General features: G+C 56.0%; 1 protein-coding gene across 12 annotated transcripts in view; it reads right to left on the bottom strand.

The window, feature by feature from the left end:
• The window catches only part of OBSCN (obscurin, cytoskeletal calmodulin and titin-interacting RhoGEF), a 231,037-nt gene that overhangs the window by 66,941 nt on the left and 136,172 nt on the right, over positions 1-27,924 (bottom strand). For all 12 annotated transcript variants that reach the window (XM_045166786.1, XM_045166791.1, XM_045166796.1 and 9 more), the window contains 27 exons: positions 27,769-27,922; positions 27,424-27,585; positions 27,201-27,305; positions 26,187-26,453; positions 25,490-25,759; positions 25,105-25,371; positions 24,703-24,969; positions 24,329-24,595; positions 23,055-23,327; positions 22,080-22,346; positions 21,597-21,863; positions 17,581-17,853; positions 16,910-17,176; positions 15,739-16,005; positions 15,368-15,631; positions 14,789-15,052; positions 13,987-14,250; positions 13,400-13,663; positions 11,129-11,392; positions 9,701-9,964; positions 8,656-8,919; positions 8,080-8,343; positions 7,013-7,276; positions 6,423-6,686; positions 1,837-2,100; positions 1,251-1,514; positions 454-717 (listed from right to left, as the gene is read on the bottom strand). In XM_045166786.1, coding sequence (XP_045022721.1) covers positions 454-717; positions 1,251-1,514; positions 1,837-2,100; positions 6,423-6,686; positions 7,013-7,276; positions 8,080-8,343; positions 8,656-8,919; positions 9,701-9,964; positions 11,129-11,392; positions 13,400-13,663; positions 13,987-14,250; positions 14,789-15,052; positions 15,368-15,631; positions 15,739-16,005; positions 16,910-17,176; positions 17,581-17,853; positions 21,597-21,863; positions 22,080-22,346; positions 23,055-23,327; positions 24,329-24,595; positions 24,703-24,969; positions 25,105-25,371; positions 25,490-25,759; positions 26,187-26,453; positions 27,201-27,305; positions 27,424-27,585; positions 27,769-27,922 — 6,805 coding nt within the window. The remainder of the gene's footprint in view (positions 1-453; positions 718-1,250; positions 1,515-1,836; positions 2,101-6,422; positions 6,687-7,012; positions 7,277-8,079; positions 8,344-8,655; positions 8,920-9,700; positions 9,965-11,128; positions 11,393-13,399; positions 13,664-13,986; positions 14,251-14,788; positions 15,053-15,367; positions 15,632-15,738; positions 16,006-16,909; positions 17,177-17,580; positions 17,854-21,596; positions 21,864-22,079; positions 22,347-23,054; positions 23,328-24,328; positions 24,596-24,702; positions 24,970-25,104; positions 25,372-25,489; positions 25,760-26,186; positions 26,454-27,200; positions 27,306-27,423; positions 27,586-27,768; positions 27,923-27,924) is intronic.

Below are 27,924 nucleotides of genomic sequence, written 5' to 3'. Positions count from 1 at the left end.
CCTGCGTGGACTGCAGCATGCCAGGCTTCCCTGTCCTTCCCCATCTCCTGGAGTTTTCTCAAATTCATATCCATTGAGTGGGTAAGGCCATCCAACCATCTCATCCTCTGTCATCCCTCTCTCCTCCTGCCTTTCATCTTTTCCCACGTCAGGGTCTTTTCCCACGAGTCTGCTCTTTGCATCAGGTGGCCAAAGTGCTGGAGCTCCAGATGGGCAGCCACCGAACGCCAGTCCATGTGGTCACATGCAGTCCTCACCCCTGACAACGAGCCTTGCCAAAGACCTCTCCTGCCCACACACTCCCCTGCAACCATTACAGCCAAGCCAAGAGACATCTGCAGGGACCCAGGTGGAAAGATTCAAAAAGGCACAGAATCCTACAGTGGAGCCAGTGACACAGAGACCCACGCAAACACGAAGCCACAGGTCCCTGGGGCCTCTCACGGTCTTTACCCCTGACGGCGAGCGTGGCTGAGGTCCTCTCCTGCCCGCACACGCAGGAGTACTCCCCAGCATCCTCCACGGTCAGGCCACGGATCTCCAGCTCACACACGGCCCCATCCTGCCTCAGGCTCACTCTGTCCCTGGCTCTGAGGGTCTCGGGCCCCTTCCTCCACTCCACGGGGGCCACCTTGCTCAGCTCACAGCGCAGCTTGGCTGTGGCCCCTTCCACAGCCTCTTCCTTCTTCAGACCTTTTGTGAACTTGGCAGGCAGGGCTAGAGGTGGTCAGAAAGACACAAACACTATAATGCTCTCTGAACCCACAGGTTAGATAGGTCCTGGACATCACAGAGAAGACACAACACCCATGTGGACGCAGGTCACAGGCTGGTGCCCCAGGCTCACACACTGGACTGCAGCCCCTCAGCCCAGTCCATTCAGTGTGCCTGGGACCCCTTCCACACACTCCTCAGGCCTCACGTCTGTGAATCTGGTGGCAGGGCAGGAGAGGTTAGAAGGTGTGGAGGACGTCCGATCCTCCAGAGGTCACTGGGGGACAGGACGTGACAGGACGGAGTGAAAGACGCAGACCCCAAAGGGACACAGGACAGAACCTGTGGTGACACGAGGGGTGGGAAGCAGCCCAGAGGCGTGTTTCTCATGGTTCACACAACAGCCCAGGAAGAAGGAATTCTGTTTAGTTATGGGAAGAGGATAAGGCTGAGATGAGGACGGATGAGTGCAAGATGCCATGAGTCAATAACTGGACACCAAAACCCAGCTCCACCTGGCCACACATGGTCTTTACCCCTGACGGCGAGCGTGGCTGAGGTCTTCTCCTGCCCGCACACACATGAATATTCTCCAGCATCCTCCACAGTCAGGTCACGGATCTCCAGCTCACACACGGCTCCCTCCTGCCTCAGGCTCACTCTGTCTCCAGCTCTGAGGGTCTTGGGCCCCTTCCTCCACTCCACGGGGGCCGCTTTGCTCAGCTCACAGCACAGTATGGCTGTGGCCCCTTCCATGGCCTCTTCCTTTCCCAAACCTTTTGCAAACTTGGCAGGCAGGGCTGGAGGTGGTCGGAAAGACACAAAGACTATCACACTTTCTGTATACACAGAAGCAGCAGGACATGAGCAGCACTGAAGACACAAAACCCAGATGGACTTGGACCACCTGCTGCTTGTGCCCAGCACACACGGTGACTGTGACTTTACAAGTGCTCATCTGTACACGCGCCCCAGAGCAGACAGGAAACGTGACACGGACAAAAATAATTATGGAAGCAAAAGGAACGGGACAGTAAGTTAGCAGGGCAAAAAGGGGAACTGAGAGCAGAGATGAAGGGCAGCCGCCCAATGCCAGTCCATGTGGTCACACGCGGTCTTTACCCCTGACGGCGAGCGTGGCTGAGGTTTTCTCCTGCCCGCACACACACGAGTACTCCCCAGCATCCTCCACGGTCAGCTCATGGATCTCCAGCTCACACACGGCTCCCTCCTGCCTCTGGATCACTCTGTCCCCGGCTCTGACGGGCTCAGGTCCCTTCCTCCACTCCACGGGGGCCGCCTTGCTCAGCTCACAGCGCAGTGTGGCTGTGGCCCCTTCTGTGGCCTCCTTGGTCTTCAGTTCTTTGATGAACCGAGCAGGCATGGCTGCAGAGAGTTAGATGGACAGAAGCCATCAACCCCCATAGAGGACTGGGGGTGTCACCTGAACATTCAGGATGGGATAGATGCAGGATGGGTGGAGGACGCACCCTGATGCAGACCAGAGCGTGTGTGACAGTACAACCCTCTCCAGATTGCTAAGTTGCAGGTCGCAAGAGACTGGCTCCATCCAGGCCTCTTTTCTTCTCAGAGTTCATCTGTCCTACTTATACCTTTCACTATTGTCTAATGGCCTACTCATCTACACCCAGAGTCCAAACCATGCTCTCCCAGCTCACAACTTACACATGCAACAACGCAATAGACAACTCCCTTGGGAGAATGGCCAGGAGGCACCTTCTAGCCATGACAACCAATGCCCCACTGAGACGCCTCATGTGTGCTTCCCATCCCAGGTAAGGCATCAATCACGTGTTGCCCACATCTGGGCACACTGCAGGCCTTCCCTGCCTTCACCAGGTCCCACCTCATTCACCTTACACATTCCTGTCCTGACCCCACTGGACCCCTCTCCTGACTCAGATCTCTTAGACCCCAGTGGATTCCAGCCTTGGCCTTCTAACCCTGCCCCCTGGCCCTCCAACCTGCAGTCCTCTCTTCCATCCCAATTCCAGGCAGAGCACGAGCTTCACAAGTTACAGCTGATCACGGCTCATCCTGGTTACACCCTGCTGTGGCCTGAATCACATCCCTCAAAAATTCGTACGTTGGAGCCCTAACCCCAGGGCACAGAATGGAGATGAATTTGAAGAGGTAACTGAGGTGAACGAGCTCAATGGGGTGGAACCTAACCCAACGTGACTGGTTTCCTTATAAAAAGAGGATATTACAACACAGATGCACAGAGAGGGATGACCATGTGAGGGCATGGAAAGAAGACGGCCGTCTACACGCCAAGGAGAGAGGTCTCAAGAGAAACCAGCCCTGCCACATCCTAACCTCAGACTTTCCGCTTCTAGGGCTAGGAGGAAACCATTTTCCGAGGTTTAAGCCACTACGATACTGTTAAGCCATTTAGATTTTGGTGCCAGAAGTGGGCTGCTACCGTAACAAATACCTAAAATTATGGAATTCTCTTTGAGACTGGGTGATGGGTGGAAACTGGGAGAGTTCTGAGGTGTGTGTTAGATAAATCTAGATCGCTTGAAGAGATTTCCAGTAGAAATATGGGTTCTAAAGGTGCTCCTGGTGAGGCCTCCTATGGAAATGCGTTGTTGGAAACTGGAAGAAAGGCAATCCTTCTATAAAGCAGTGAAGGATTTGGCTGAATTGTGCATCCCAGAGTTTTATGGAAGGCAGAACTTACACGTGAACTTGGGGATTTTTAGCTGAGGTAATTCGTAAGTCAAGCATTGAAGGCAGAATGACTGCTCCGTGTTGTTTATGGTAAAATGTAAGAGAAAAGAGTTATATTGAAGAAGGACGTATTTAAAGGAAGAGAAACCAAACATGGATACTTTAGAAATTTTTCAGCCCATTGAAATTTCAAAAAAAAAAAAAGAGAGAGAGAGAGAACACCTGTTCTAGAGAGAATACTAAGTGTGTGGCTGGAAATCATCTAGTGAAGAGATTTTTAAGTGTGAGTCTCGGATCCAATCGGCCATCTTAGAAATGCCAGGAACAGAAATGGAATCACCCAGGAGGCTGTGTGGAAAACTCTCTTGTCTGAAATCTTGGACTGCTGTGAATTATAAAGGAGACCAACAAGGCTTTTGAGAAGTTTGTATCAGCAGAAACACTGCCAGCCATGACAATCAGACTCAGAAGGGACAGGATGGAAGATGGGATGTTTACCGGGTGGGCCAATATAGCTATGCAGCTGGGACATGTACTATCCTTCACAGTTGGGAATAACCCCAAAGGCAATTCAGAAGTCAGCAAGGCTACCACAGCATCCATGGTCCCAGAGGGCCACCTCTGTGCAGGACCCAGAAGACAGGGCATTGAGCCAGAGGATTATTCTCTAATCTTGAAAATCTCACAGAATTTGTCTCTAGTAGGTGCCAGATTTCTGTGGAACCAGGGGCCTCTTTATTCTTTCCTATTTCTTTCTTTTGCAATGGGGATATCTACCCCATGTCTGTTTCACTTAAGTATTTTGGAAGCACATAACTTGTCTGATGTTTCAAGTTTACAACTGCAGAGGAATTCTGCCTCAGGATGAATCATACCTCCAATCTCACACACACTTGATTTAGATGAGATTTAGATTAGACTTTGGATTTAGCCTGACACTAAAATAAGTTAAAATTTTGGGGTTTGGGGTAAATGTACTCTGCACGTCAGAACATGCATTTTTAGAGCAAGAAACCGAGTATTATGGACTGAATCATTTTGCTTTTCAGTCGCTCAGTCATGTCCAACTCTTTGCGACCCCATGAACTGTAGCAGGCTTCCCTGTCCTCCACCAACTCTCAGAGCTTGCTCAAACTCATGTTCATCAAGTCAGTGATGCCATCCAACCATCTCATCCTCTGTCGCCCCCTTCTCCTCCTGCCCTCAAAGCCTGCCCTCAAACTCTCCCAGCATCAGGGTCTTTTCCAATGAGTCAGCTCTTCGCATCAGGTGGCAAAAGTATTGGAGCTTCAGCTTCAGCATCAGTCCTTCCAATGGACATTAAGGACTGATTTCCTTTAGGATTGACTGGTTTAATCTCCTTGCAGTTTAAGGGGCTCTCAAGAGTCTTCTCCAAATCTACAGTTCAAAAGCATTAATTCTTTGGTGCTCAGCTTTATGGTCCAAATCTTTATGGACTGAATCATGTCTCCCCTCAAATTTATATACTGAAGTCTTAACCCTCAGGAACTAAGAATGTGAATTTATTTGGAATAAGGTTTTTGTAGAGGTAATTAGGGTAGAATGGAGTTACCGGGAAGGTGACTAATTCAATTTGACTTATAAGTATTGTTAAAGGAAGAGAAGATTAGAACACAGACACGCAAAAGGGTGACCAGGTGAGGACAGAGAGAGAGCATGGCTATCTACAAGCCAAGGAGGGAAGTCTCCCACAGACACCTGGATCTTGGACTTCCAGCCTCCACGACTACGAAACAATGAATGTGTGTTGTGAGTCACCTGTATGTGGTATTCGTTACGCAGCCCAGGTTTTCTGAGACAGAGCTCTTTAGAGGCTGCACAAAAGCTCCAAGGTCAGTCAAATGCTGTCTGATTAGCACAGCACCGGAGGGCTTGGCCTGTCCGCCACCTGCTCCCTGCACTCCCAAACTCTGCGCCTCAGCCCTGGGGGCAGCCGTCACCAGAATGAACGACCCCGCTGCACACCTGGGGTCCAGAGCCCACACACACCGTCAGCCTCAGCCGTGGCTGAGGGCAGCTCTCTAAACCATAAAGCCTGTTTGCTGGTGCCTCCCTGAGGGTGTCCTTGCACTGGGCACCCCTGGGGTCTGTACCCACAGGGCATAGACAGGGTTGGCCACTGTTTCTATGAAGTGGGTTGTAACTCTGAGACAGCTAACACAGGGAAAGCACATTACACATGGCAGAGAGGAGTCACGAACGTGGCCACATGCAGTCTTCATCCTGGACACCAGTGTGGCCGAGGTGCCCTCCTGCCCACACACACACCGCAGAGTCCACGCCCCCCAGGTCACGGGTCTCCAGCTCACACGCGGCCCCGTTCTGCCCCGGGCTCACTATGTCTCTGTATTGGAGGGGCTCAGGCCCCTTCCTCCACTCCACAGGGGCTGCCTTGCTCAGCTCACAATGCAGGGTGGCTGTGGCCCCTTCTGTGGCTTTTCTGTTCCTCAGGTGTTTTGTGAAACTGGTGGGCAGGACTGGTCACAAAGACAAACAGACCATCACACGGGGTGAGCACACAGAGAAGACACGAGGTGAAGAGAGCAGCGGAAACACAACACCCAGGAGGACACGGGCCACACACAGGCTGGGCTGAGGACACGCCGCACTTGGGGCTGCCCCAGCGCAGCCCTTCAGTGGACTTCCCAGGCCCCTGCCTTGGCATCCACCTGACAGGCAGGGTCAATGACACGGACACCATGAGATTCTCTGGAGAACTGTTGGGAAGGAAGTGACAGGATGGAGCAAACGATACGGACGCCAACAGGAAGACAGAACAGCATCAGTGCTGACACAAATGGGGGGAAGTGGATCAACTGCTGGTTTCCTGTGGTTCACACATCAGCACAGGAAGGCAAAAGAGGTTCCCCAGTCTTCTGGAAACAGGCGGTGTTGAGACAGGGAGGGAACACGGACTGAGCACAGAACGACGCCGTGACTCAGTAACCGGACACCAAACACAGCTCCGCGTGCCCACACGCGGTCTTTACCCCTGACGGCGAGCGCGGCTGAGGTCTTCTCCTGCCCGCACATGCATGAGTACTCCCCAGCATCCTCCACGGTCAGGGCACGGATCTCCAGCTCACACACGGCTCCCTCCTGCCTCAGGCTCACTCTGGCCCCAGCTCTGAGGGTCTCGGGCCCCTTCCTCCACTCCACGGGGGCCGCCTTGCTCAGCTCACAGCGCAGCTTGGCTGTGGCCCCTTCCACGGCCTCTTCCTTCTTCAAACCTTTTGTGAACTTGGCAGGCAGGGCTGGAGATGGTCAGAAAGACACAAACACTATCACACTTTCTGAACACACACAGTCAACAGGATGTGAACAGTGCACAGAAGACATAAAACCCAACTGGACTTGGCCCACCTGCTGGGGGAGCCAGCACACGCTGTGACTGCGACTTTAAAAGGTCCAGCGGTACATGTGCCACGGAACAGACACAGGACATGACAGGGAGAACAGAACAATCATGGGAGGAAAAGGAGCATGATAGTGCATTAGCGAGGTAGGAAGGGGAACTGAGAGCAGAGAGACGAAGGGCAGCCACCAAACGCCAGTCCACATGATCACATGTGGTCTTTACCCCTGACGGCGAGCATGGCTGAGGTCTTCTCCTGTCCGCACATGCATGAGTACTCCCCAGCATCCTCCACGGTCAGCTCACGGATCTCCAGCTCACACACGGCCCCATCCTGCCTCAGGCTCACTCTGTCCCTGGCTCTCAGGGTCTCGGGCCCCTTCCTCCACTCCACGGGGGCCGCCTTGCTCAGCTCACAGCGCAGCTTGGCTGTGGCCCCTTCTATGGCCTCTTCCTTCTTCAGACCCTTTGTGAACTTGGCAGGCAGGGCTGCAGGTGGTCAGAAAGACACAAACACTATAATGCTCTCTGAACCCACAGGTTAGATAGGTCCTGGACATCACAGAGAAGACACAACACCCATTTGGACACAGGTCACAGGCTGGTGCCCCAGGCTCATACACAGGACTGTGGCCCCTCAGGCCAGTCCGTTGAGTGTGCCTGGGACCCCTTCCACACACTCCTCAGGCCTCACGTCTGCGAATCTGGTGGCAGGGCAGGAGAGGTTAGAAGGTGTGGAGGACATCCGATCCTCCAGAGGTCACTGGGGGACAGGACGTGACAGGATGGAGTGAAAGACGCAGACCCCAAAGGGACACAGGACAGAACCTGCACTGACACGAGGGGTGGGAAGCAGCTCAGAGGTTGGTTCCTTGTGATTCACACAACAGCCCAGGAAGGAGGAAGGAAATCCACAAAGTTACGGGAAGAAGGGGGCTTCCCCAGTGGCTCAAAGGTAAAAAATAAGCCTGCCGTGCAGGAGACGCAGGAGACACAGGTTTGATCCCTGGATCAGGAAGATCCCCTGGAGGAGGGTATGGCAACCCACTCCAGTATTCTTGCCTGGAGGATCACATGGACAGAGGAGCCTGCTGGGCTAAGGTCCATAGGATCACTAAAGGATCACCAAGGATCACTAAAGACACACAACTGAAGTGACTAAGCACAGCACAGCACAGTACGTGGGGAAACGGTGATGCTGAGACGAGGAGGGAAGGTGGGGTGAGTGCAAGATGCCTGAGTCAGTAACTGGACACCAAACACAGCTCTGCTTGGCCACACATGGTCTTTACCCCTGACGGCGAGCGTGGCTGAGGTCTTCTCCTGCCCGCACATGCACGAGTACTCCCCAGCATCCTCCACGGTCAGGTCACGGATCTCCAGCTCACACACGGCTCCCTCCTGCCTCAGGCTCACTCTGGCCCCGGCTCTGAGGGTCTCGGGCCCCTTCCTCCACTCCACGGGGGCCGCCTTGCTCAGCTCACAGCGCAGCTTGGCTGTGGCCCCTTCCACGGCCTCTTCCTTCTTCAAACCTTTTGTGAACTTGGCAGGCAGGGCTGGAGATCGTCAGAAAGACACAAACACTATCACACTTTCTGAACACACACAGTCAACAGGATGTGAACAGTGCACAGAAGACATAAAACCCAACTGGACTTGGCCCACCTGCTGGGGAGCCAGCACACGCTGTGACTGCGACTTTAAAAGGTCCAGAGGTACATGTGCCACGGAACAGACACAGGGCATGACAGGGAGAACAGAACAATCATGGGAGGAAAAGGAGCAACTAGTGAGTCAGCAAGGTAGGAAAGGGAACTGAGAGCAGAGACGAAGGGCAGCTACCCAATGCCAGTCCATGTGGTCTTTACCCCTGACGGTGAGAGCAGCTGAGGTCTTCTCCTGCCCACACATGCACGAGTACTCCCCAGCATCCTCCACGGTCAGCTCATGGATCTCCAGCTCACACACGGCTCCCTCCTGCCTCAGGCTCACTCTGGCCCCGGCTCTGAGGGTCTCGGGCCCCTTCCTCCACTCCACTGGGGCCACCTTGCTCAGCTCACAGCGCAGTATGGCTGTGGCCCCTTCCATGGCCTCTTCCTTCTTCAGACCTTTTGTGAACTTGGCAGGCAGGGCTGGAGGTGGTCAGAAAGACACAAAACATATCACGCTTCCTGAACTCACAGAAGCAACAGGATACAGAGAGTACATAGAAGACACAAAACCCAACTGGACCTGGCCCACCTGCTGGGGTGCCAGCACACACTTTGTGACTTTAAAAGGTCCAGCAGTACATGTGCCACGGAACAGACACAGAACAGACACAGGACATGACAGGGAGAACAGAATAATTATGGAAAGAAAAGGAACAGACTAGTGAGTGAGCAAGGTAGAAACAGGAACTGAGAGCAGAGAGATGATTATGTTGTTGCTCCGTGATTAAATTGTGTCCAACTCTTTGGAAGCCCATGGACTGCAGCACGCCAGGCAGCCCTGTCCTTCCCCATCTCCTGGAGTTTTCTCAAATTCATATCCATTGAGTGGGTGAGGCCATCCAACCATCTCATCCTCTGTCATCCCTCTCTCCTCCTGCCTTTCATCTTTTCCCACGTCAGGGTCTTTTCCAACGAGTCTGCTCTTTGCATCAGGCGGCCAAAGTGCTGGAGCTCCAGATGGGCAGCCACCGAATGCCAGTCCATGTGGTCACATGCAGTTCTCACCCCTGACAACGAGCCTGGCCAAAGACCTCTCCTGCCCACACACTCCCCTGCAACCATTACAGCCGAGCCAAGAGACATCTGCAGGGACCCAGGGGGAAAGATTCAAAAAGGCACAGAATCCTACAGTGGAGCCAGTGACACAGAGACCCACGCAAACACGAAGCCACAGGTCCCTGGGGCCTCTCACGGTCTTTACCCCTGACGGCGAGCGTGGCTGAGGTCCTCTCCTGCCCGCACACGCAGGAGTACTCCCCAGCATCCTCCACGGTCAGGCCACGGATCTCCAGCTCACACACGGCTCCCTCCTGCCTCAGGCTCACTCTGGCCCCGGCTCTGAGGGCCTCGGGCCCCTTCTTCCACTCCACGGGGGCCGCCTTGCTCAGCTCACAGCGCAGCTTGGCTGTGGCCCCTTCCACGGCCTCTTCCTTCTTCAGACCTTTTGTGAACTTGGCAGGCAGGGCTAGAGGTGGTCAGAAAGACACAAACACTATCACACTTTCTGAACAGAGTCAACAGGATGTGAACAGTGCACAGAAGACATAAAACCCAACTGGACTTGGCCCACCTGCTGGGGTGCCAGCACACACTTTGACTATGACTTTAAAAGGTCCAGCGGTACATGTGCCACGGAACAGACAGGGGACAGACACAGGACATGACAGGGAGAACAGAATAATTATGGAAAGAAAAGGAACAGACTAGTGAGTGAGCAAGGTAGAAACAGGAACTGAGAGCAGAGAGATGATTATGTTGTTGCTCCGTGATTAAATTGTGTCCAACTCTTTGGAAGCCCATGGACTGCAGCACGCCAGGCAGCCCTGTCCTTCCCCATCTCCTGGAGTTTTCTCAAATTCGTATCCATTGAGTGGGTGAGGCCATCCAACCATCTCATCCTCTGTCATCCCTCTCTCCTCCTGCCTTTCATCTTTTCCCACGTCAGGGTCTTTTCCAACGAGTCTGCTCTTTGCATCAGGCGGCCAAAGTGCTGGAGCTCCAGATGGGCAGCCACCAAACGCCAGTCCATGTGGTCACATGCAGTCCTCACCGCTGACAACGAGCCTTGCCAAAGACCTCTCCTGCCACACACACTCCCTTGCAACCATTATAGCCGAGCCATGATCTCCAGCTCACACGCTGCCCCGTCCTGCCCCAGGCAGTCTTATTTCCGTCTCAAGGGCTTCGGTCCAATCCTCCAGTCCTCATGGACCACCGTGCTCAGCTCATAGCACAGTATGGCCATGCTCCCTTCCGCAGCCTCTGCATGGTTCAGACCCTTTGTGAACTTGGTAGGCAGGGCTGAGGAGGGCTATGAAGTCCCTGAGAACATCAGACTCTCAGGGCAACTCTCTCCAGGACACAAAACCCCACAAACTGCAAAAGACCACAGTACGAACAAGTAAAGAGACGCACAGATGGTGAGGGAGGCAAATGTCCCGGAGGGAACAGCGGTCACACAGCACTGGACACTGACATCTACTGAACGAGGACCCCGGCGCCAAGAGACATCTGCAGGGACCCAGGGGGAAAGATTCAAAAAGGCACAGAATCCTACAGTGGAGCCAGTGACACAGAGACCCACGCAAACACGAAGCCACAGGTCCCTGGGGCCTCTCACGGTCTTTACCCCTGACGGCGAGCGTGGCTGAGGTCCTCTCCTGCCCGCACACGCAGGAGTACTCCCCAGCATCCTCCACGGTCAGCTCATGGATCTCCAGCTCACACACGGCTCCCTCCTGCCTCAGGCTCACTCTGTCCCCGGCTCTGAGGGTCTCGGGCCCCTTCCTCCACTCCACGGGGGCCGCCTTGCTCAGCTCACAGCGCAGCATGACCGTGGTCCCTTCTGTGGCCTCCTCCTTCCTCAGGCCCTTTGTGAACTTGGTGGGCAGGGCTGGGCAGGGTCAGAGTGACAAGGGAAACATCAGACTCTCTGGAAAATGTAGGGGGATCAGGATGTGGACACTTGACGATGCAGCAGTCACACGTTGGATCAGATGAGGAATAAAAGCTTAGACCCATAGACATATGGGGAGGTAGCAGTGCTGGGGGAGGGGCAGTGTGTGCAGAGGACAGCAAACCAGCAAGGAAACAGAATGCTCAGGGAGGACCTCACGGCATGGACAGAACATGGAAATGGCCACAGTGCCCGCAGAAAGTGACGATAAATTGGAACGGATGTCCTCCAGCATCTTCCATGGCCCAGCGTATACCACACCATGGCCATGGCCCCCTCCAGGCCTCATTCTTTAGTGACTTTATGATCTTGAGGGGTATAGCTAGGAACGGAGACACAAAGAGAGCTACCTAAACTATCCCACGTGTCTCCCCCAGGATACCTGCCTTGTCAACTCCTACTGCTGCTGGAGCCAGAGCCCGGGGCTGACAGGGCCTGGAGCACCATGGCCAGAAGGGGAGCACAAGCCGCCCCACTCCTGCCCTGTAGCCCTGGAGTACGTGTCCCTGGGATCTGCACGTTCTGAGAAGCCGCTCTCTTGGACTGCTTGTAGCTGGTCAGCTTGAGCGCTCTGCAGGCATGCTCAGTCGCCTCAGTCGTGTCCAACTCTTTGTGACCCCATGGACTGTGGCCTGCTGGGCTCCTCTAACCATGGCATTTCCAAGGGAAGAATACTGGAGTGGGTCACCGTGCCCTCCTCCAGGGGTTCTTCCCAACCCAGGGATCAAACCTGAGTCTCATGTCTCCAGCACTGGCAGGCAGGTTCTTTCCCACGAGCGCCACTGGGCTCTCTGGTCCTCGGCCCTTGGTGGTGCTTCCTCCCTGCAGTGGAAGCTGCTCCTGACTATGTGACAGCCTCCGAGCCCCACCCCTTGTGGTCTCCTGGTGAGTCTGAACAGCGTGGGTACCAGCGTCTCTGTGCTAGAGATGCTATGCTCCACTCACGAAGTTCATCCGTGAAGGCGGCATCGTGGCCTGACCTCTCCCCAGAGATCTGAGCATCTGTGTTCACAATGGCCCTGCCAGCCTCAGGATCCTCTTCCTTACTGTCCCACCTTGTCCCATGAGTACAGCCCAACAGGGCCCAGGATGGGAGGCCTCTGAGCACCTGCAGAGCTGTCCCTTTTGCTCTGGGAGGTCACGTCACACCTTGACAGAACCCCTCCTGTGGCCACTGTCTAGAGTCAGCTCACCCACCACAGGTGCCAGACACTGACCCCAGTCCAGCATGGGTGCCCAGCTGCCCTCCTGGACCTGGCTCTGCTCCCCAGTGTAGCTTCCCGTCCCTCCTTCCTCTTCCCGCTGTGGTCAAGCACTGTCCACCCCTATTTCTCCTCCACTCCACTCTCCACCCAGACCTCACCTCCTGGCTTACCTCCACCTCACCCTCCACAGCAGCCAACTCTCACTCTCACTTCACTTTTGCTTCAAACGCCACCGCACCTCCACACTGAGATGTCACCTCCACATCACCTCCACATCACCTCCAGCACGTCTCCACCTCCCCCACACCCCGAGCTCACTTCCCATAACAACCAGACGCTGGACAGAAGCCCTGAGGCCCTCCCATCACACTCGCTCACAGACTACCCTCTCACCACCCCTTCAACATCCCACCCTCAAGGGCCATGCTCTTATCTACTTCCCAGCTTCTCTCCTGTCACGCCCCCTCTAGAGGGGACTATAATTCTGTTCTTTCCCTATGTGGCTGCCCACCTCCTCTTTCTCAGACACGAGCCCCTGAGGAGAGTGAGGACCTCAACCTCTGCTCGTTATCTGAGGTGGGCCTCAGAGAAGGGAGGGAGACTGTGGAGACTCCTGCCGCAAGAATGCGGGAGATGCGCAAAGACATGAAAGACTGCAGACAAACAGGGCGGAGCTGGAGGACACGTTAAAGCCCGCAGACTCGAAGCCGCTGCCCCACAGGCCACGCGCGGTCTTTACCCTTGACGGTGAGCGTGGCTGAGGTCCTCTCCTGCCCGCACATGCACGAGTACTCCCCAGCATCCTCCACGGTCAGGTCACGGATCTCCAGCTCACACACGGCTCCCTCCTGCCTCAGGATCACTCTGTCCCCGGCTCTGAGGGTCTCGGGCCCCTTCCGCCACTCCACGGGGGCCGTCTTGCTCAGCTCACAGCACAGCATGACTGTGGCCCCTTCCACGGCCTCTTCCTTCTTCAGACCTTTTGTGAAGCTGGCAGGCAGGGCTGGAGATCGTCAGAAAGACACAAACACTATCACACTTTCTGAACACACAGAAGCAACAGGATGTGAACAGTGCACAGAAGACATAAAACCCAACTGGACTTGGCCCACCTGCTGGGGTGCCAGCACACACTATGACTGAGACTTTAAAAGGTCCAGCGGTACATGTGCCACGGAACAGACACGGGACATGACAGGGAGAACAGAACAATTACGGGAGGAAAAGGAGCAGGATAGTGTATTAGCGAGGTGGGAAAGGGAACTGAGAGCAGAGACGAAGGGCAGCCGCCAAATGCCAGTCCATGTGGTCACACGCGGTCTTTACCCCTGACAGCGAGTGTGGCTGAGGTCGTCTCCTGCCTGCACACACATGAATATTCTCCAGCATCCTCCACGGTCAGCTCACGGATCTCCAGCTCACACACGGCTCCCTCCTGCCTCAGGCTCACTCTGTCCCCGGCTCTGAGGGTCTTGGGCCCCTTCCTCCACTCCACAGTGGCCGCCTTGCTCAGCTCACAGTGCAGTATGGCTGTGGCCCCTTCAACGGCCTCTTCCTTCTTCAGACCCTTTGTGAACTTGGCAGGCAGGGCTGGAAATAGAAAGACACAAACACTATAATGCTCTCTGAACCCACAGGTTAGATAGGTCCTGGACATCACAGAGAAGACACAACACCCAACTGGACACAGGTCACAGGCTGGTGCCCCAGGCTCACACACTGGACTGCGGCCCCTCAGCCCAGTCCGTTCAGTGTGCCTGGGACCCCTTCCACAAACTCCTCAGGCTTCATGTCTGTGAATCTGGTAGCAGGGCAGGAGAGGGCTAGAAGGTGTGGAGAATATCCAATCCTCCCGAGGTCACTGGGGGACAGGACGTGACAGGATGGAGTGAAAGACGCAGACCCCAAACGGACACAGGACAGAACCGGCAGTGACACGAGGGGTGGGAAGCAGCTCAGAGGCATGTTTCTCATGGTTCACACAACAGCCCAGAAAGGAGGAAGGAAGGTTATGGGAAGAGGGTAAGGCTGAGATGAGGAGGGAAGGTGGGATGAATGCAGGGAGATGCCACGAAGTTAATAACTGGACACCAAAACTCAGCTCTGCTTTGCCACACATGGTCCTTACCCCTAATGGTGAGTGTGGCTGAGGTCCTCTCCTGCCCGCACACACACAAATACTCCCCAGCATCCTCCACAACAAGGTCACGGATCTCCAGCTCACACACGGCTCCCTCCTGCCTCAGGCTCACTCTGTCCCCGGCTCTGAGGGTCTCGGGCCCCTTCCTCCACTCCACGGGGGCCGCCTTGCTCAGCTCACAGTGCAGCATGACTGTGGTCCCTTCTGTGGCCTCCTTGCTTCTCAGTCTTCTTGTGAACTCAGCAGGCAAAGCTGAGGACAGAGAGACACGAATATCAGAGTCTTGGGAGAACTCTGAAGGCAGGACGTGACAAGACAGAGAAAAAGACATAAGCTCCCACAGGACACAGGACAGAACCTGCAGTGACACGAAAGGTGGGAAGCAGCTCGGAGGCTGGTTTCTCATGGTCCATACAACAGCCCAGGGAGGAGGAAGGAGTTCTGGGGAGTTACGGGAAGAGGGTGACGCTGAGATGAGGAGGGAAGGTGGGATGAGTGCAGGGAGACGACATGAAGTCAGTGACTGGACACCAAACCCAGCTCCGCCTGGCCACATGCGGTCTTTACCCCTGACGGTGAGCGTGGCTGAGGTCTTCTCCTGCCCACACACACATGAATATTCTCCAGCATCCTCCGCGGTCAGCTCACGGATCTCCAGCTCACACACGGCCCCGTCCTGCCTCAGGCTTACTCTGTCCCCGGCTCTGAGGGTTTCGGGCCCCTTCTTCCACTCTACGGGGACTTCCTTGCTGAGCTCACAGCGGAATGTGGCTGTGGTCCCTTCCGTGACCTCCTTGCTTCTCAGTCTTCCTATGAACTCAGCAGGCAGAGCTGCAACAAGGTCCAATGGACACATCACCTTCATCCTCCCCCGAAGGATGAAAGGGGCGGTGTGGGACTGCAGAGTGTCACGTGGGCAGGGTGGATGAGATGCTTACCCTTTACGGTGAGCCTGGCCGACGTCCTCTGGTCCCCGAAACTGCAGAAGTACTGCCCGCTGTCCTGAGGTCGCAGGTCTCGGACCACCAGCTCCAGCACGGTCCCATCCTGCCGCAAGCTGTACTTGCCTCCAGGCTGCAGGAGCTCATCCCCACGCCGCCACTCCACAGGCCTGACCACGGAGGACAGCACGCAGCGCAGCGTGGCAGCGCCCCCTTCCAGCACCTCCACGTCTTTCAGGCCCTCTCGGAACTGCACTGGCCGAGCTGCGGATGGGCATGAGCTCCGTCAGCACAGCCCGCACGGCTGAGGATGGTGGACGGCAGCAACCGGCAGAGGCAGGCAGGCCCACCTCGCTGTCTGCACTGGGGGCTGGGGATGGGGCCCCGAGAACGCTGCCTGTCTAGGAGGGTGAGCCGAACAGCATGGAGCAGAGAAGGGTGGGGTGTTATGGGGTACATTTAATCCCCCGAATTCACCTGTTGGCACCCTAACCCTCAGGACCAAAGAATGGAGCCATATTTGGAGATAGGGGTCTTGAAAGAGATGATTGAGTTAAATGAGGTCAGTAGAATGGGTCTTACTCCCATATTATCAGTGTCCTTACAAGCAATGGAAATTAGCACAGAGACACACACAGAGGGATGACCAGGTGAAGACACAGGGAAAAGATGGCCATCTATATGCCAAGCAGAAAGGCCTTGAGGGAAACCAGGCCTGCAACACCTTGATCTCAGACTTCTGGTCTCCAAACCTAGGAGACAACAAATGTCTGTCTTTTAAGCCACCCAGTCTGTGATATTTGGTAGCCAGGCCAAGTCAACTGAGATGGAGATGAGCCAAGCCAAGAGAAGGCAGACACGGTAGTGTAAGCACACAAGAGAGTCAGCAATGAAGTTAAAAAAAAGAGAAAAAAAGACTGCTGGTCAGAAGACCAAGAGAGGGTGAGAGAGACTTTCAGGAGCAGAAGAAACCCGGAGACAAGGCAGACAGCAGGCAGAGTGAGATGGACAAACTGCTGAAGATACAGGTGGACGGAAGGAGCCTTAGGACACCCCGCACCCACACAAAGAGGACAGAGCGCGTCCTGGAGTCCCCCTTTCTCTGAGCAAGGCGAGAGACGTGTCAGGAGTGGCTGGAGGCTGCCCAGCACCCCTCTCCCGGGCTCACCGTGGACCCTGACAATGGAGCTGCTCCAGGCGCCCGCAGCCTCACACTTGTAGCGCCCGCTGTCCTGCAGGGTGGTCTCAGTGATGACCAGCTGGGCCCGGCGGCCCTCATAGGTCAGCCGGCACCGGGCCGATGGCCGCAGGGGCTTCCCATCCTTGGTCCAGCACACAGGGCTGTCTGAGACGGAAGTCTCACAGACCAGGGTCAGATCCTCCCCCTCCGTGACTGTGGCATCCGTGAGCCCCTGGGAGAAAACACTTGGCTTCTCTGCAGACAGAGAGGGGTGCGTAAGACTGTTGGGAGCTCCTGCAGGAGAAGCCCCAGGTCTTGCTACAGACCAGCAACACTCCTAGTCAGTGCCCACCCGCCCCTACACCCCCATTCTGGGCTGCAGACAGGACTGCTGGGAGAACAGGATGGGCTCTGTGTGGCCCCGCCCCCACACTGACCTTGGGTTCACCTCTGCATACCATGGACAACAACATGTCTTCAGACAGCACCACTCAGCCCTGGGATCCAAGGCTCCAGCCCAAGGGAAGCCTACGGTGCCTTCCTTCTCTGAGAGCCCCAGGGCCTCACCCAGGAGATGGCCAAGCCACTGCCTTGAGGTTGCACACTCAGCCATATGGACTGGTCCCCACCATGCACTGGGCATTCGGCCTGCAACCTACCTGTGACCTGCAGGGCAGCTGAGGTTCGCTGGTCACCTGCCTCAAAATGGACGGTGCCCGAGTCCTTGAGTGCCAGCTGCCGCAGGGTCAGCACGTGGTACCCGCCGGGCTGGGCCTCAATCTCATTGAGTTCATTGGCAGACAGGGGCGTTTTGTCCAAGAACCAGTGGACAGGCTTGTAGTCGGCAGGGGAGATACGGCAGCAGAAGGTGGCCGAGGAGCCCTCCTGCACCTCCGCGTCCTCCAAGTCCTCTATGATGAGCACTTTCTGGCCTGCAGAGACACAGACAGGCACGTCAGGGACCCCTGGATCACTGCCAAGGGAAACGGGGTGCTCCCCAAGGCCGGATCTGGGGTAGGCTCTCAGCAGGGAGTGAGCAAATGACTCTAACAAAAAAACATTAAGTGGGTCTGAGCTGAATGGCCCAAAAGCATTTGTTTTAGGCCCAGCAGTGAGCCCTCAATCCACCTCTTGGGGCTTTCTGCAGATCACACACACTGACCCACAGCACGGCCCTCCATCAAGCTGTGCTCCATAACGTCTACACCCGTGGTCCCTGCCACAGAAATCACTTAATGCCATTCAATTTTGTTATTAACAGAAGTGTGGGGGGAAAAAAAGAGACATGCGGCTATGATAATGATTTGGAGGACTGACAACATGAATTTCTAGAAAAAAAAATTTCTTTTGCTGCTGTCTTAGGTATGGTGAAAACTTAAGAAGTCATAAGTACTGATTGGCTGCCAGATTCCTTCTGCATTCACAGGTGTCTTGAAGCTATTGCATACCAGAAACCATAGACGGCACATCTGTTCTCGCTGTTGTTCAGTCCCTAAGTCACGTCTGACTCTTTGTGACCCCGTGGACTGCAGCACAGCAGGCTCCTCCGTCCTCCACCGTCTTCCTGAGTTTGCTCAAATTCACATCCATTGGGTCGGTGACGCTATCTAACCATTTCATCTTCTGCCACCCCCTTCTCCTTTAGCCTTCAGTCTTTCTCAGCATCAGGGTCTTTTCCAATGAGTCGGCTCTTCACACCAAGTGGCCAAATACTAGAGCTTTGGCTTCAGCATCAGTCCTTCCAATGAATGTTTAGAGTTGATTTCCTTTAGGATGGACTGGTTTGATCTTCCTGGGGTCCAAGGGACTCTCAGGAGTCTTCTTCAGCACAATTAAAAAGCATCATTCTTCAGCACTCACCCATCTTAATGGTCCAGCTCTCATATCCGTACATGACCACTGGAGAAACACAGCTCTGACTGCGTGGACTTTGGCAGCAAAGTGATGTCTCTGCTTTTTAATATGCTGTCTAGGTTTGTCATAGCTTTCCTTCCAAGGAGCAAGCATCTTTTAAACTTATGGCTGCAGTCACCGTCCACAGTGATTTTGGAGCCCAAGAAAAGAAAATCTATCACTTTTCCTCCTTCTATTATTTGCCATGAAGTGATGGGACCTGATGCCATGATCTTAGTTTTGAATGTTGAGTTCTAAGCCAGATTTTTCAAACTCCTCTTTCACCCTTATCAAGAGGATCTTTAGTTCCTCTTCCCTTTCTGCCATTAGAGGGGTGTCATCTGCATATCTGAGCTTATTGATATTTCTCCCGGAAATCTTGATTCCAGCTTGTGCTTCTTCCAGCCTGGAATTTCACATGATGTACTCTGCATATAAGCTAAATAAGCAGGGTGACAATATACAATGCATTCCTTTCCCAATTCTGAACCAGTTCATTGTTCCATGTCCGGTTTTAACTGCAGCTTCTTGACTTGCAGCTTTCTCAGGAGACAGGTATGGTTGTCTGGTATTTCCATCTCTTAAAGAATTTTCCACAGTTTGTTGTGATCCACACAGTCAAAGGCTTTAGCGTAGTCAATGAAGCAGAAGTAGATGTTTTTCTGTAATTTTCTTGCTTTCTCTATGATTCAGCAAATGTTGGCAATTTGATCTCTGGTTCCTGTGCCTTTTCTAAACTGAGCTTGTACATCTGGGAGTTCTTGGTTCACATACTGCTGAAGCCTGGCTTGAAGGACTATGACCATAACCTTACTGCTTCTGCTGTTTAGTCGCTTCAGTTGTGTCCGACTCTGTGCGACCCTATGGACTGCATCCCGCCAGGCTCCTCTGTCCAAGGGATTCTCCAGTCAAGAGTATTGGAGTGGGTTGCCATGCCCTCCTCCAGGGGATCTTTGTGACCCAGGGATCGAACCCAGGTCTCCTGCATTGCAGGCAGATTCTTTACCACTGAGGCACCAGGGGAGCCCAATGTGAAATGAGGGCAACTGTATAGTAGTTTGAACATTCTTTGGCATTGCTCTTCTTTGGGATTGGAATGAAAACGGATCTTTTCCAGTCTTGTGCCCACTGCTGAGTTTTCCAAATTTGCTGGCCTACTGAGCATAGCACTTAGGCAACATGAAATGCCCATCAGGAGGGCGATTTATTCAAAAGGAGACAGGCACTAATCTCCTTATCTTTGTGTGTCAATTGTGATTCATGAACTGACATACAGGGAAGAGGCTTTGGCAGGAAGCATTAGCCTGGCACAGCCTGTGTTCTGAATTTGTCCAAAGACTATATGTTGTTATTACGGTACACTCACTTGTATAACTGTGTTAGTTGCTCAGTCGTGCCCTACTCTTTGTGACCCCAAGGACTGCAGCCCGCCAGGCAGGCTTCTTTGTCCATGGGACTTTCCAAGCAAGGACACTGGAATGGGTTGCCGTTTCCCTCTCAAGGGGATCTTCCTAACCCAGGGATCAAACCCAGGTCTCCTGTACTGCAGGCAGATTCTTTACAGGCTGAGCTACCAGGGAAGCCCCACTTTTATAATGCATATGTTTATTTATTTACCATCTATTTATTTGCATTAGGTCTTAGCATGGGGGCTTCAGTAGTTGTGGCAGGCAGACTTAGCTGCTCCAAGGCATGTGGGATCTTAGTTCCCTGAGCAGGGATTGAACCCACATTCCCTGCATTGCAAGGCAGATTCTCAACCACTGTACCACCACGGAAGTCTGGACACTTGCTTTAATTGCCCTTTTTAAGCATTAACATTCACTGTAGATTAGACAGCTGTGATTCCATTGCACCAATGAAATGTTTTCACTGAGCTCAGTGGATTCACTGTATTTCACTGAAAAAGAGGAAAAAATTCCAGAGTGGGGCTTCTTTGTTATTTTCTATGGACAGATCCCGGGAAGGACCTACAGCTGACTTGACCCTGACGCCAGCCCTGGGATCAGCAGGGCTAGGCTCAACCCGGCCCTGACGCCTACTTGCCCTGCAACCCTGGAGCAGCCAATAAGCCACAGTGAAGCCCCCGTTTCCTTATCAGTGAAGTAGGAGAATGACAACCCTCATCCTGCCGGCCCGGTGAAAACTGCTGTTCAAACCTGAAGACATCCCTGAGCCAGTGACTCTCCACAGGGGTGGAGGAGGTACATTCATGTGTAAGTACGTGCAGAGCCCATGTGTGAACATATGCTGGAAGGGCTCCAGAAACATTCACCCGGCAAACAAATGCACAAGTAGCCGAGGGCTGCCAACTCACTGATACCAGGCCCAGCGACAAGACCGCCCAGGGCAAGCCTCCTTGGAGAGGGGAACCGAGGCTGAGTTAGTCCAGGGCCAGGCAGAGCTCTGATCTCTGCTGCTGCTAAGGTGCTTCAGTCGTGTCCGACTCTGTGCAACCCCATAGACGGCAGCCCACCAGGCTCCCCCGTCCCTGGGATTCTCCAGGCAAGAACACTGGAGTGGGTTGCCATTTCCTTCTCCAATGCATGAACGTGAAAAGTGAAAGGGAAGTCGCTCAGTCGTGTCTGACTCTTAGTGACCCCATGGACTGCATCCCACCAGGCTCCTCCGTCCATGGGATTTTCCAGGCAAGAGTACTGGAGTGGGGTGCCATTGACTGCCCACCTACAAATCTACTTTAGACAAAGCTTACACCTGAGCCCAGCACAGGCCTTGAAATCAGTGGGCAGATGCGAGCAACAGCACAGCGTCCAGGCCTAACCTTTCACCAGGAGCTGCGCCTGGGACCGGGCCTGGCCGATGTCGCAGGTGTACGTGCCACTGTCTGCCTTCTCCAGGGCGCTGATGCTGAGCCGCAAGGTCAGGCCCTCCTGGCTGGGCGTGTGCTTCCCCGAGGCCTGCAGCTCCGTGAGGCCCTTGCGCCAGGCCACTGAGACCGCGGGGCGCTCCGTCTTGCAGATGAACGTGGCTGTGCCCTTCTCCTCCACGTGCAGGTCAGCCAACGGCTCCGTGAACCGGTTTGCCTTTTCTGGTGGAGGGGCAAGAATGAATGCGAGGGTGAGGCCTGTGCAGATGCCATGCAGGCCCTCAGGACGGGAAATCATTCCCATCACAGGTGGTTCTCCTGGCCCACCCACAGACCCTCAGGGACCTGGGCGAGTCCCTTATCTGCTGGGTGCCTCTCCCTTCCTACCTGGGACAGAACGGCTCCCAGGGGGCAGCCCCGGGCTCTCATGGGGTTTACCTTCCACTCGGAGACTGGCTGTGCTTTTGGAAGACTCTGTCTCACATGTATATTTGCCCGAGTCTTTGAGTGTGGCTGCATGGATGACCAGCGAGGCCCGAGTGCCTTCAGTGAGCAGGTCATACTTCTGACTCTTGCGGATGGCCTTCCCATCCTTCAGCCAGCGCACTGGGGTCCCCTCCCGCGACAGCTCACACCTCAGCACCACATCCTCACCCAGCGTGGCCTGCTGGTCTTCCAGTGGCTTCATAATGTCAACTGACCTCTCTGAAAAGAACAGATATGGTGCCTGATAAGGCCTGGCCATAGCTCCACCCATGACCATGGCCCTAGCCATGCCTGGGGTTAAGACAAGGCAAGCATTCAAGAGCTACCAAGCTCTGGAGGCTGAGACCACAGAACCCACAGCTCTAAAACTTCCAACTCTGGAACCTCAGGCCCAGGGACCTCAGAGCCCTGGAATGCCAGGGGAGGACCCTGGGAAAGAGAGCTGTTAGACCATAGAATCATCACTGTTCAGAGCTCTGTAAGTCAAAGCATGGCCATGAGCTGAGCTTTGCCCATTGGCACCAAGTATTTATGCTGGAAGTGCCAGCTCATAAATTTCAATGGCAATTTCACAACCAACATGAGCCATGCACCCTGGAAGCTACCACAGCATTGGAACCACGGACTGAAGATTACAAACCCTGCTCCTGCCCAAAGGCTCCAGAACCTCATCCTAAAGGGTAATCCTGGTCGTCCACGCAGTTCTGGATGACCAGAACCCCCCAGTACTCCAACAGATGCCTCTAGGTGCTCAGTAGGGGCTGGGGAGGCAGTCCCTAGACACAAACCCTTGCAGCTTCCAAGCCCAGGACCCCGGCTCCAGGCTTCCTGAGGACAGCCCAGGCTCAGGAGCTCCCAAAGCAGCCCCTGGACACACCCCCTTGACCTGCCCCAGCCAGTCAGTCCCCGCTGCCACCACTCACCCACCTTTGACAATGAGCGAGGCCTTGGAGGTGAGGCCCCGCACAGAGAAGACCACCTCCCCAGCGTCACTTGGCACAGCGTCTCGGATAGCTAGGGTGTACTTGCGGCCCTGGCGCGTGGCACAGAAGCGGCCAGAGCTGCCCACTGTTTTCCCGTTCACTGTCCATTCAGCCACGTCGCCAGTGTCCTCATGGGACAGGATGCACTCGAAGCTGCAGCTCTCGCCCTCCAGCACCTCCACTGTCTTCAGCCTCTTGGTGATACCGACGTGCAGCTCTGTGGGCCATGGGAGACAGCTGTCATGCCCCACAAGACAGGCACCGTCAACCGACAGCAGCCTCAGGCAGACCCCAGGAGGGGGCACGCCCCTGGATGACCCGCATACCCCCGTCTCCAACCCTGCTCCCAGGAGGCCTCCTGCCTCTCTCAGCAAGGGTCCTCTCGGCCTCCCGCTGGACACACCCTGGCAGTCAGATGGCTGACGGCTGTGAGTGGCAACCAGGGTGACTCCCTTCACATTTACTAAAGAATAACGTGGCGAGAATAAGCATCACCCAGTTGCCACCAGCTTACATGCTCCATAAAAAGAACAGCTCCCCCAAACGAAGGGGAATCCAGCTCTAAGACAAACTCACCACACCACCCTTCCCCTTCCTGTCTCATCACAAACTGGCCAGACCATCAGGGACCAGCCAGGGGGTCACTGGGCAACACGCCTGCCAAACACATGAGAGGGGAAAGGACTCGGGGAGTGGAGTCAGGACAGACATACACGGGACCTCGGGGACCCGCCAGAACCATGCCCAGATGGGAAGGAACCTGGGAAGAGAAAGATGACCTGCCCACAGCCACCTTCACCAGGCGGCGCCATGGCCTGGGCGTCCTCTGGGGGCACCCCCTGCCTGACATCACAGCCTCTCCCATGCACCACCCTCCTGACGCCTCCCTCTGGAGCCCCTGTGCCTGCCCACACATCCCCAGGTGCAGAGGGAAGTTTCCAGCCTCCGCTGAATCCTTTAGCCCCTGGGACTCGATCAAGCAGGGCCAGTTTATCTCCCAGGCTTTGCTCTGTTGCCTGTTACCCCTGGCCCACCTGCCTGCACCTGGGCCTTCTAAGACCCTGTCGAGGCCACTCTTTCAGGAGTCTGCCCTGATCTCCCCAGGCTCAGCAGAGCAGACCCTGGCCTCTGAAGTGGGTGGGTGCCCTGAGCACAGGCACGCCCAGAGCCACGCCCCGGTGCCCTGGCCCCACATCTGCAGCTGGCCGCAGCACGCACCATGCACGCTGACACGGGCACGGGTCTCATCAGTGCCCACGTCGCAGGTGTACAGGCCAGCATCCTCCCGAGTCAGGCTGTGCACCACGAGGCCTCGTGTGCCTGCCGTGTGCAGGAAGTCGTACTTGTCGCTGGGGCCCAACTCCACACCGTCCTTCCGCCACACCACGTGGGCTTGGTGGTCAGAAACCTCGCACTGCAAGGTCAGTCTGCCCCGCTCCTCTGCAGACACATCATCCAACGCCTTCAGGAACACCACCGGCTTCCCTGCAGGAAGAGCGTGAGCGACTCAGGGGACCAACTGCCGCCTCTGGCCCCCTGGGTAAAGGGTGCGTGTCCCAAGGGTCCCCACGGACCACACACAGCCACCTCACCTCTGACCGCCAGGTGGGCGGAGGCCGCAACCTTGGGGGAGGAGATGCTCACGGTGCCCCTGTCGGCCTGCCGGACCCGCTTCAGCACCAGTGTGTGGCGGCGGCCCTCATGGGTGATCTCATGGAAGCTGTCGTTAAAGAGCGGTGTCCCGTTGAGCAACCAGTCCACTTCTTCGTCCTCGTGGGACAGCTCGCAGGAGAAGCAGGCACGGCCCTCCTCCGGGACCTCCACGTCCTCCAGCGGCTGCGTCACCGTCACCTTCCGTTCTGCCGGGAGCATGAGGCGGCGTCAGCGTGACCGCTGCTGCCTCCTCTAGAGACCCTCTGGGCCCACGCCCCCTCTCTCTCTGCCTTCTACAGTGACCTCCTAGAGACCCTCTGGCCCACGCCCCCTCTCTCTACCTTCCACAGTGACCTCCGCGCTGCTCTGGGCGCTGCCAGCCTGGCACCGGTAAACACCAGCATCGTCAGGGGTGAGCCGCAGGACACGCAGCTCTGCCATGTGGCCCTCCAGCCTCATCTTGAACTTGCTGGATGGCGCCAGGGGCATTTCCTCCTTGTACCATTGCACAGCCTTGGGGGGAGGCTTGAAGTCACAGGACAGGACGACGGACTGCATCTCCCGCCCCACCTTGGGCTCCAGGGGCCGTGTGAGCACCACGGGAATGTCTGCCGTGGGAAAGCAAAGAGGGAAGCAGGCATAAAGTGGGCCAGACCACGAGGCCGGAACCCCCACCCCCCAGGCCCTGTCCACCCTCAGCCGAGCCATCGGGCAGCGCCCTCTCACCAGAGACCACCAGGGAGGCGGTGGAGCGCGACTTGCCGATGGTGAAGTGCACTGGCCCCGTCATGGTGGAGTAGGTGCGCCGCAGCGTCAGCCGATGCACCGTGCCCTCCTGCTCTATCCCCACGTCAGGCCCCGCCTGCAGCACCGTCTTTCCCAGGAGCCACTTGGCGGGTCGCACCGAGGGGATGGAGGTCTCACACTCGAACCAGGCAGGCGCCGGCTCCATCACCGTCACATCCTGCAGGCCCCGCACGACCACGATGGACTGCTCTGTGGACGAGGGCCAGTCAGCGGGGCAGTCCCGCGGGAGGGTCGTGAGCCGCTTCACCTCTGCAGGGCCTGCTCCTGGGAACAGACCCTCTCGGACACAGTCACATCCTCTTGGGAGCACCCTGAGGCCACCAGTCAGGCCCTTCTCAGAGTTGTGTTCAGCTCTGTGCAACCCTATGGACTGTAGCCTGCCAGGCTCCTCCGTCCATGGGATTCTCCAGGCAGGAATACTGGAATGGGTTGCCCTGCCCTCCTCCAGGGGATCTTCCCCACCCAGGGACCGAACCCAGGCCTCTTACGTCTCCTGCGCTGGCAGGCGGTTCTTTACCACTAGCGCCACCTGGGAAGCCCAAGCCTCCAAGTGCCACAGGCCACAACCCTTCTCCTGGGGAAAAAAAGAACAGCTTCCACCCGACCCTGGCCAAACCTTCTACGAAGAACTGTGCACTGGTCTTCACGTCGCCGGCATCACACGTGTAGGTGTCCTCGTCCTCGGGCTGGACGGCGTTGATGACCAGCTTGCGGTAGAGGCCGTCACTGACCATCTCGTACTTGGCTCCGGGATGGAGCTCCACGCTACCCTTGAACCACCGCACCTGGGCACTGGCCCTGGACATCTGGCACTCGAGCACGCCGCGGTGCTTCTCCATGGCGATCTTATCCCGCAGCGGGCGGAGGATGGACACGGGCAGCTCTGGGGGTACAGCCCGCGGGGTCAGAGTGTGCACAGTGAGCCCAAACCCCCAGGATGGGGTGCTTGGGCTGTGCATCTTCCCACCAGCCAACCTGGGACCCCACGCTCAGGCTAAAAAGAGCCCAGCAACCCGCCCACCAGACCCAGCGGGCAGCGCAGCGGAGTCTCACCCTCAGGCTGGCGGGGGACGTGCTGCTCACTTCTGACCACAAGGACTTGTCCAGGGGGCCCTCAGCATGTACGTGCCTGCCCCACCCCGACATCCCATCCATCCCCTCGCCACACGGCCTTACCCTCACCCTGCACACCCCGAATCCTCTGCACCCTGTCCCCTCCATACGTATCCAATACCCGGGCCCCTACCCCCAGCCTGTTCCCAGGCCCTTTCTCCCTCCTGCCCCACCGTCACCTTGACTGTCACCAAGGTCACCAGACAAAAGGCTTGTACGCTCACCTCCTGCCGGGGCCTCACACCCTTTCTCTCCAGCATTTGCTGAAGTCCCAGGAGGGAGAATTTACTGGTAACTACATGTTCAACAAAGGAGACCCCAAGACTGCCTCCCCTAGTCCACTTTCTTCCTGCTGAGGAGGGAACACCCCTTTCCCTCCTCCTGGGCCATTTCTAACCTCATTCCGGGAGGGACCCCAGGACAAAGACAGCGGGCCTTCCAGCCCCATAAGACTCAGCACATGTACTTGTCCACACAGACACTGTCCAGCCCATGCCTTGTTCGGGGTTCCCATTACCTTTTACTCGGAGCTGGGCTCGCGATTCTGCATTTTCCGCTACAAACTTGATTTCCCCTGCATCTTCCACCAGGACCCTCCGATAGATGAGAGTGTATGTCCTTCCTGGGGACAAAGCCCACTCAGGACTAACGGGCAGGGTGGCCCGGGGATGGGGAGGGGTGGCCTGGGGGCAGGAAGTGGGGAGGACCCCTGCTTTGGCCCCCCACTGTCCCCGTCTCACCTTCCTGGCGGATCCTCACGTTGTCACTGGGCCGGAGCTTACTGCCCTCCCAGAACCACTGTGCAGGCACCTCATCGTGGGAGACCTCGCAGGAGAAGGTGGCGCCCTCTTTCTCCACCACTTCCACATCGTCCAGAGGCCTCACGATCTGCACATTCCGGCCTGGGGCACAGAGCAGGCCCTGCTACACCCCGAGGCACAGGCGTCCTATCTGACCGCCACCCCCAGCCCAGCTTGCTGATGGGGTACAGGCTGGGCATAAGGGCAGAACCAGAGGGCCAAGCACTTGCTGGGGGTCGCAGTAGGGGGCCAGGAGGTCCTTGCAGCCACCCGCCCAGCCCTCACCTTGCACCTTCAGGGAGGCCGAGCTCTGAGCATCGTGGGCATCGCACATGTACACGCCCTGGTCTCCAAGCTCACATCGGTAAATGACGAGACTCCTGCAGGCCCCCTGGGCCATCATGCCCATGGTCTTGCTTACCCGCAGCTCCACATTGTCCT

Source organism: Bubalus bubalis, chromosome 9 (assembly GCF_019923935.1).
Source record: "Bubalus bubalis isolate 160015118507 breed Murrah chromosome 9, NDDB_SH_1, whole genome shotgun sequence".
In the NCBI taxonomy this organism is placed as follows: Eukaryota; Metazoa; Chordata; class Mammalia; order Artiodactyla; family Bovidae; genus Bubalus; species Bubalus bubalis.
The sequence above is the reverse complement of the archived record's forward strand: the minus strand, read 5'-3'. Positions and strand labels throughout refer to the sequence as shown.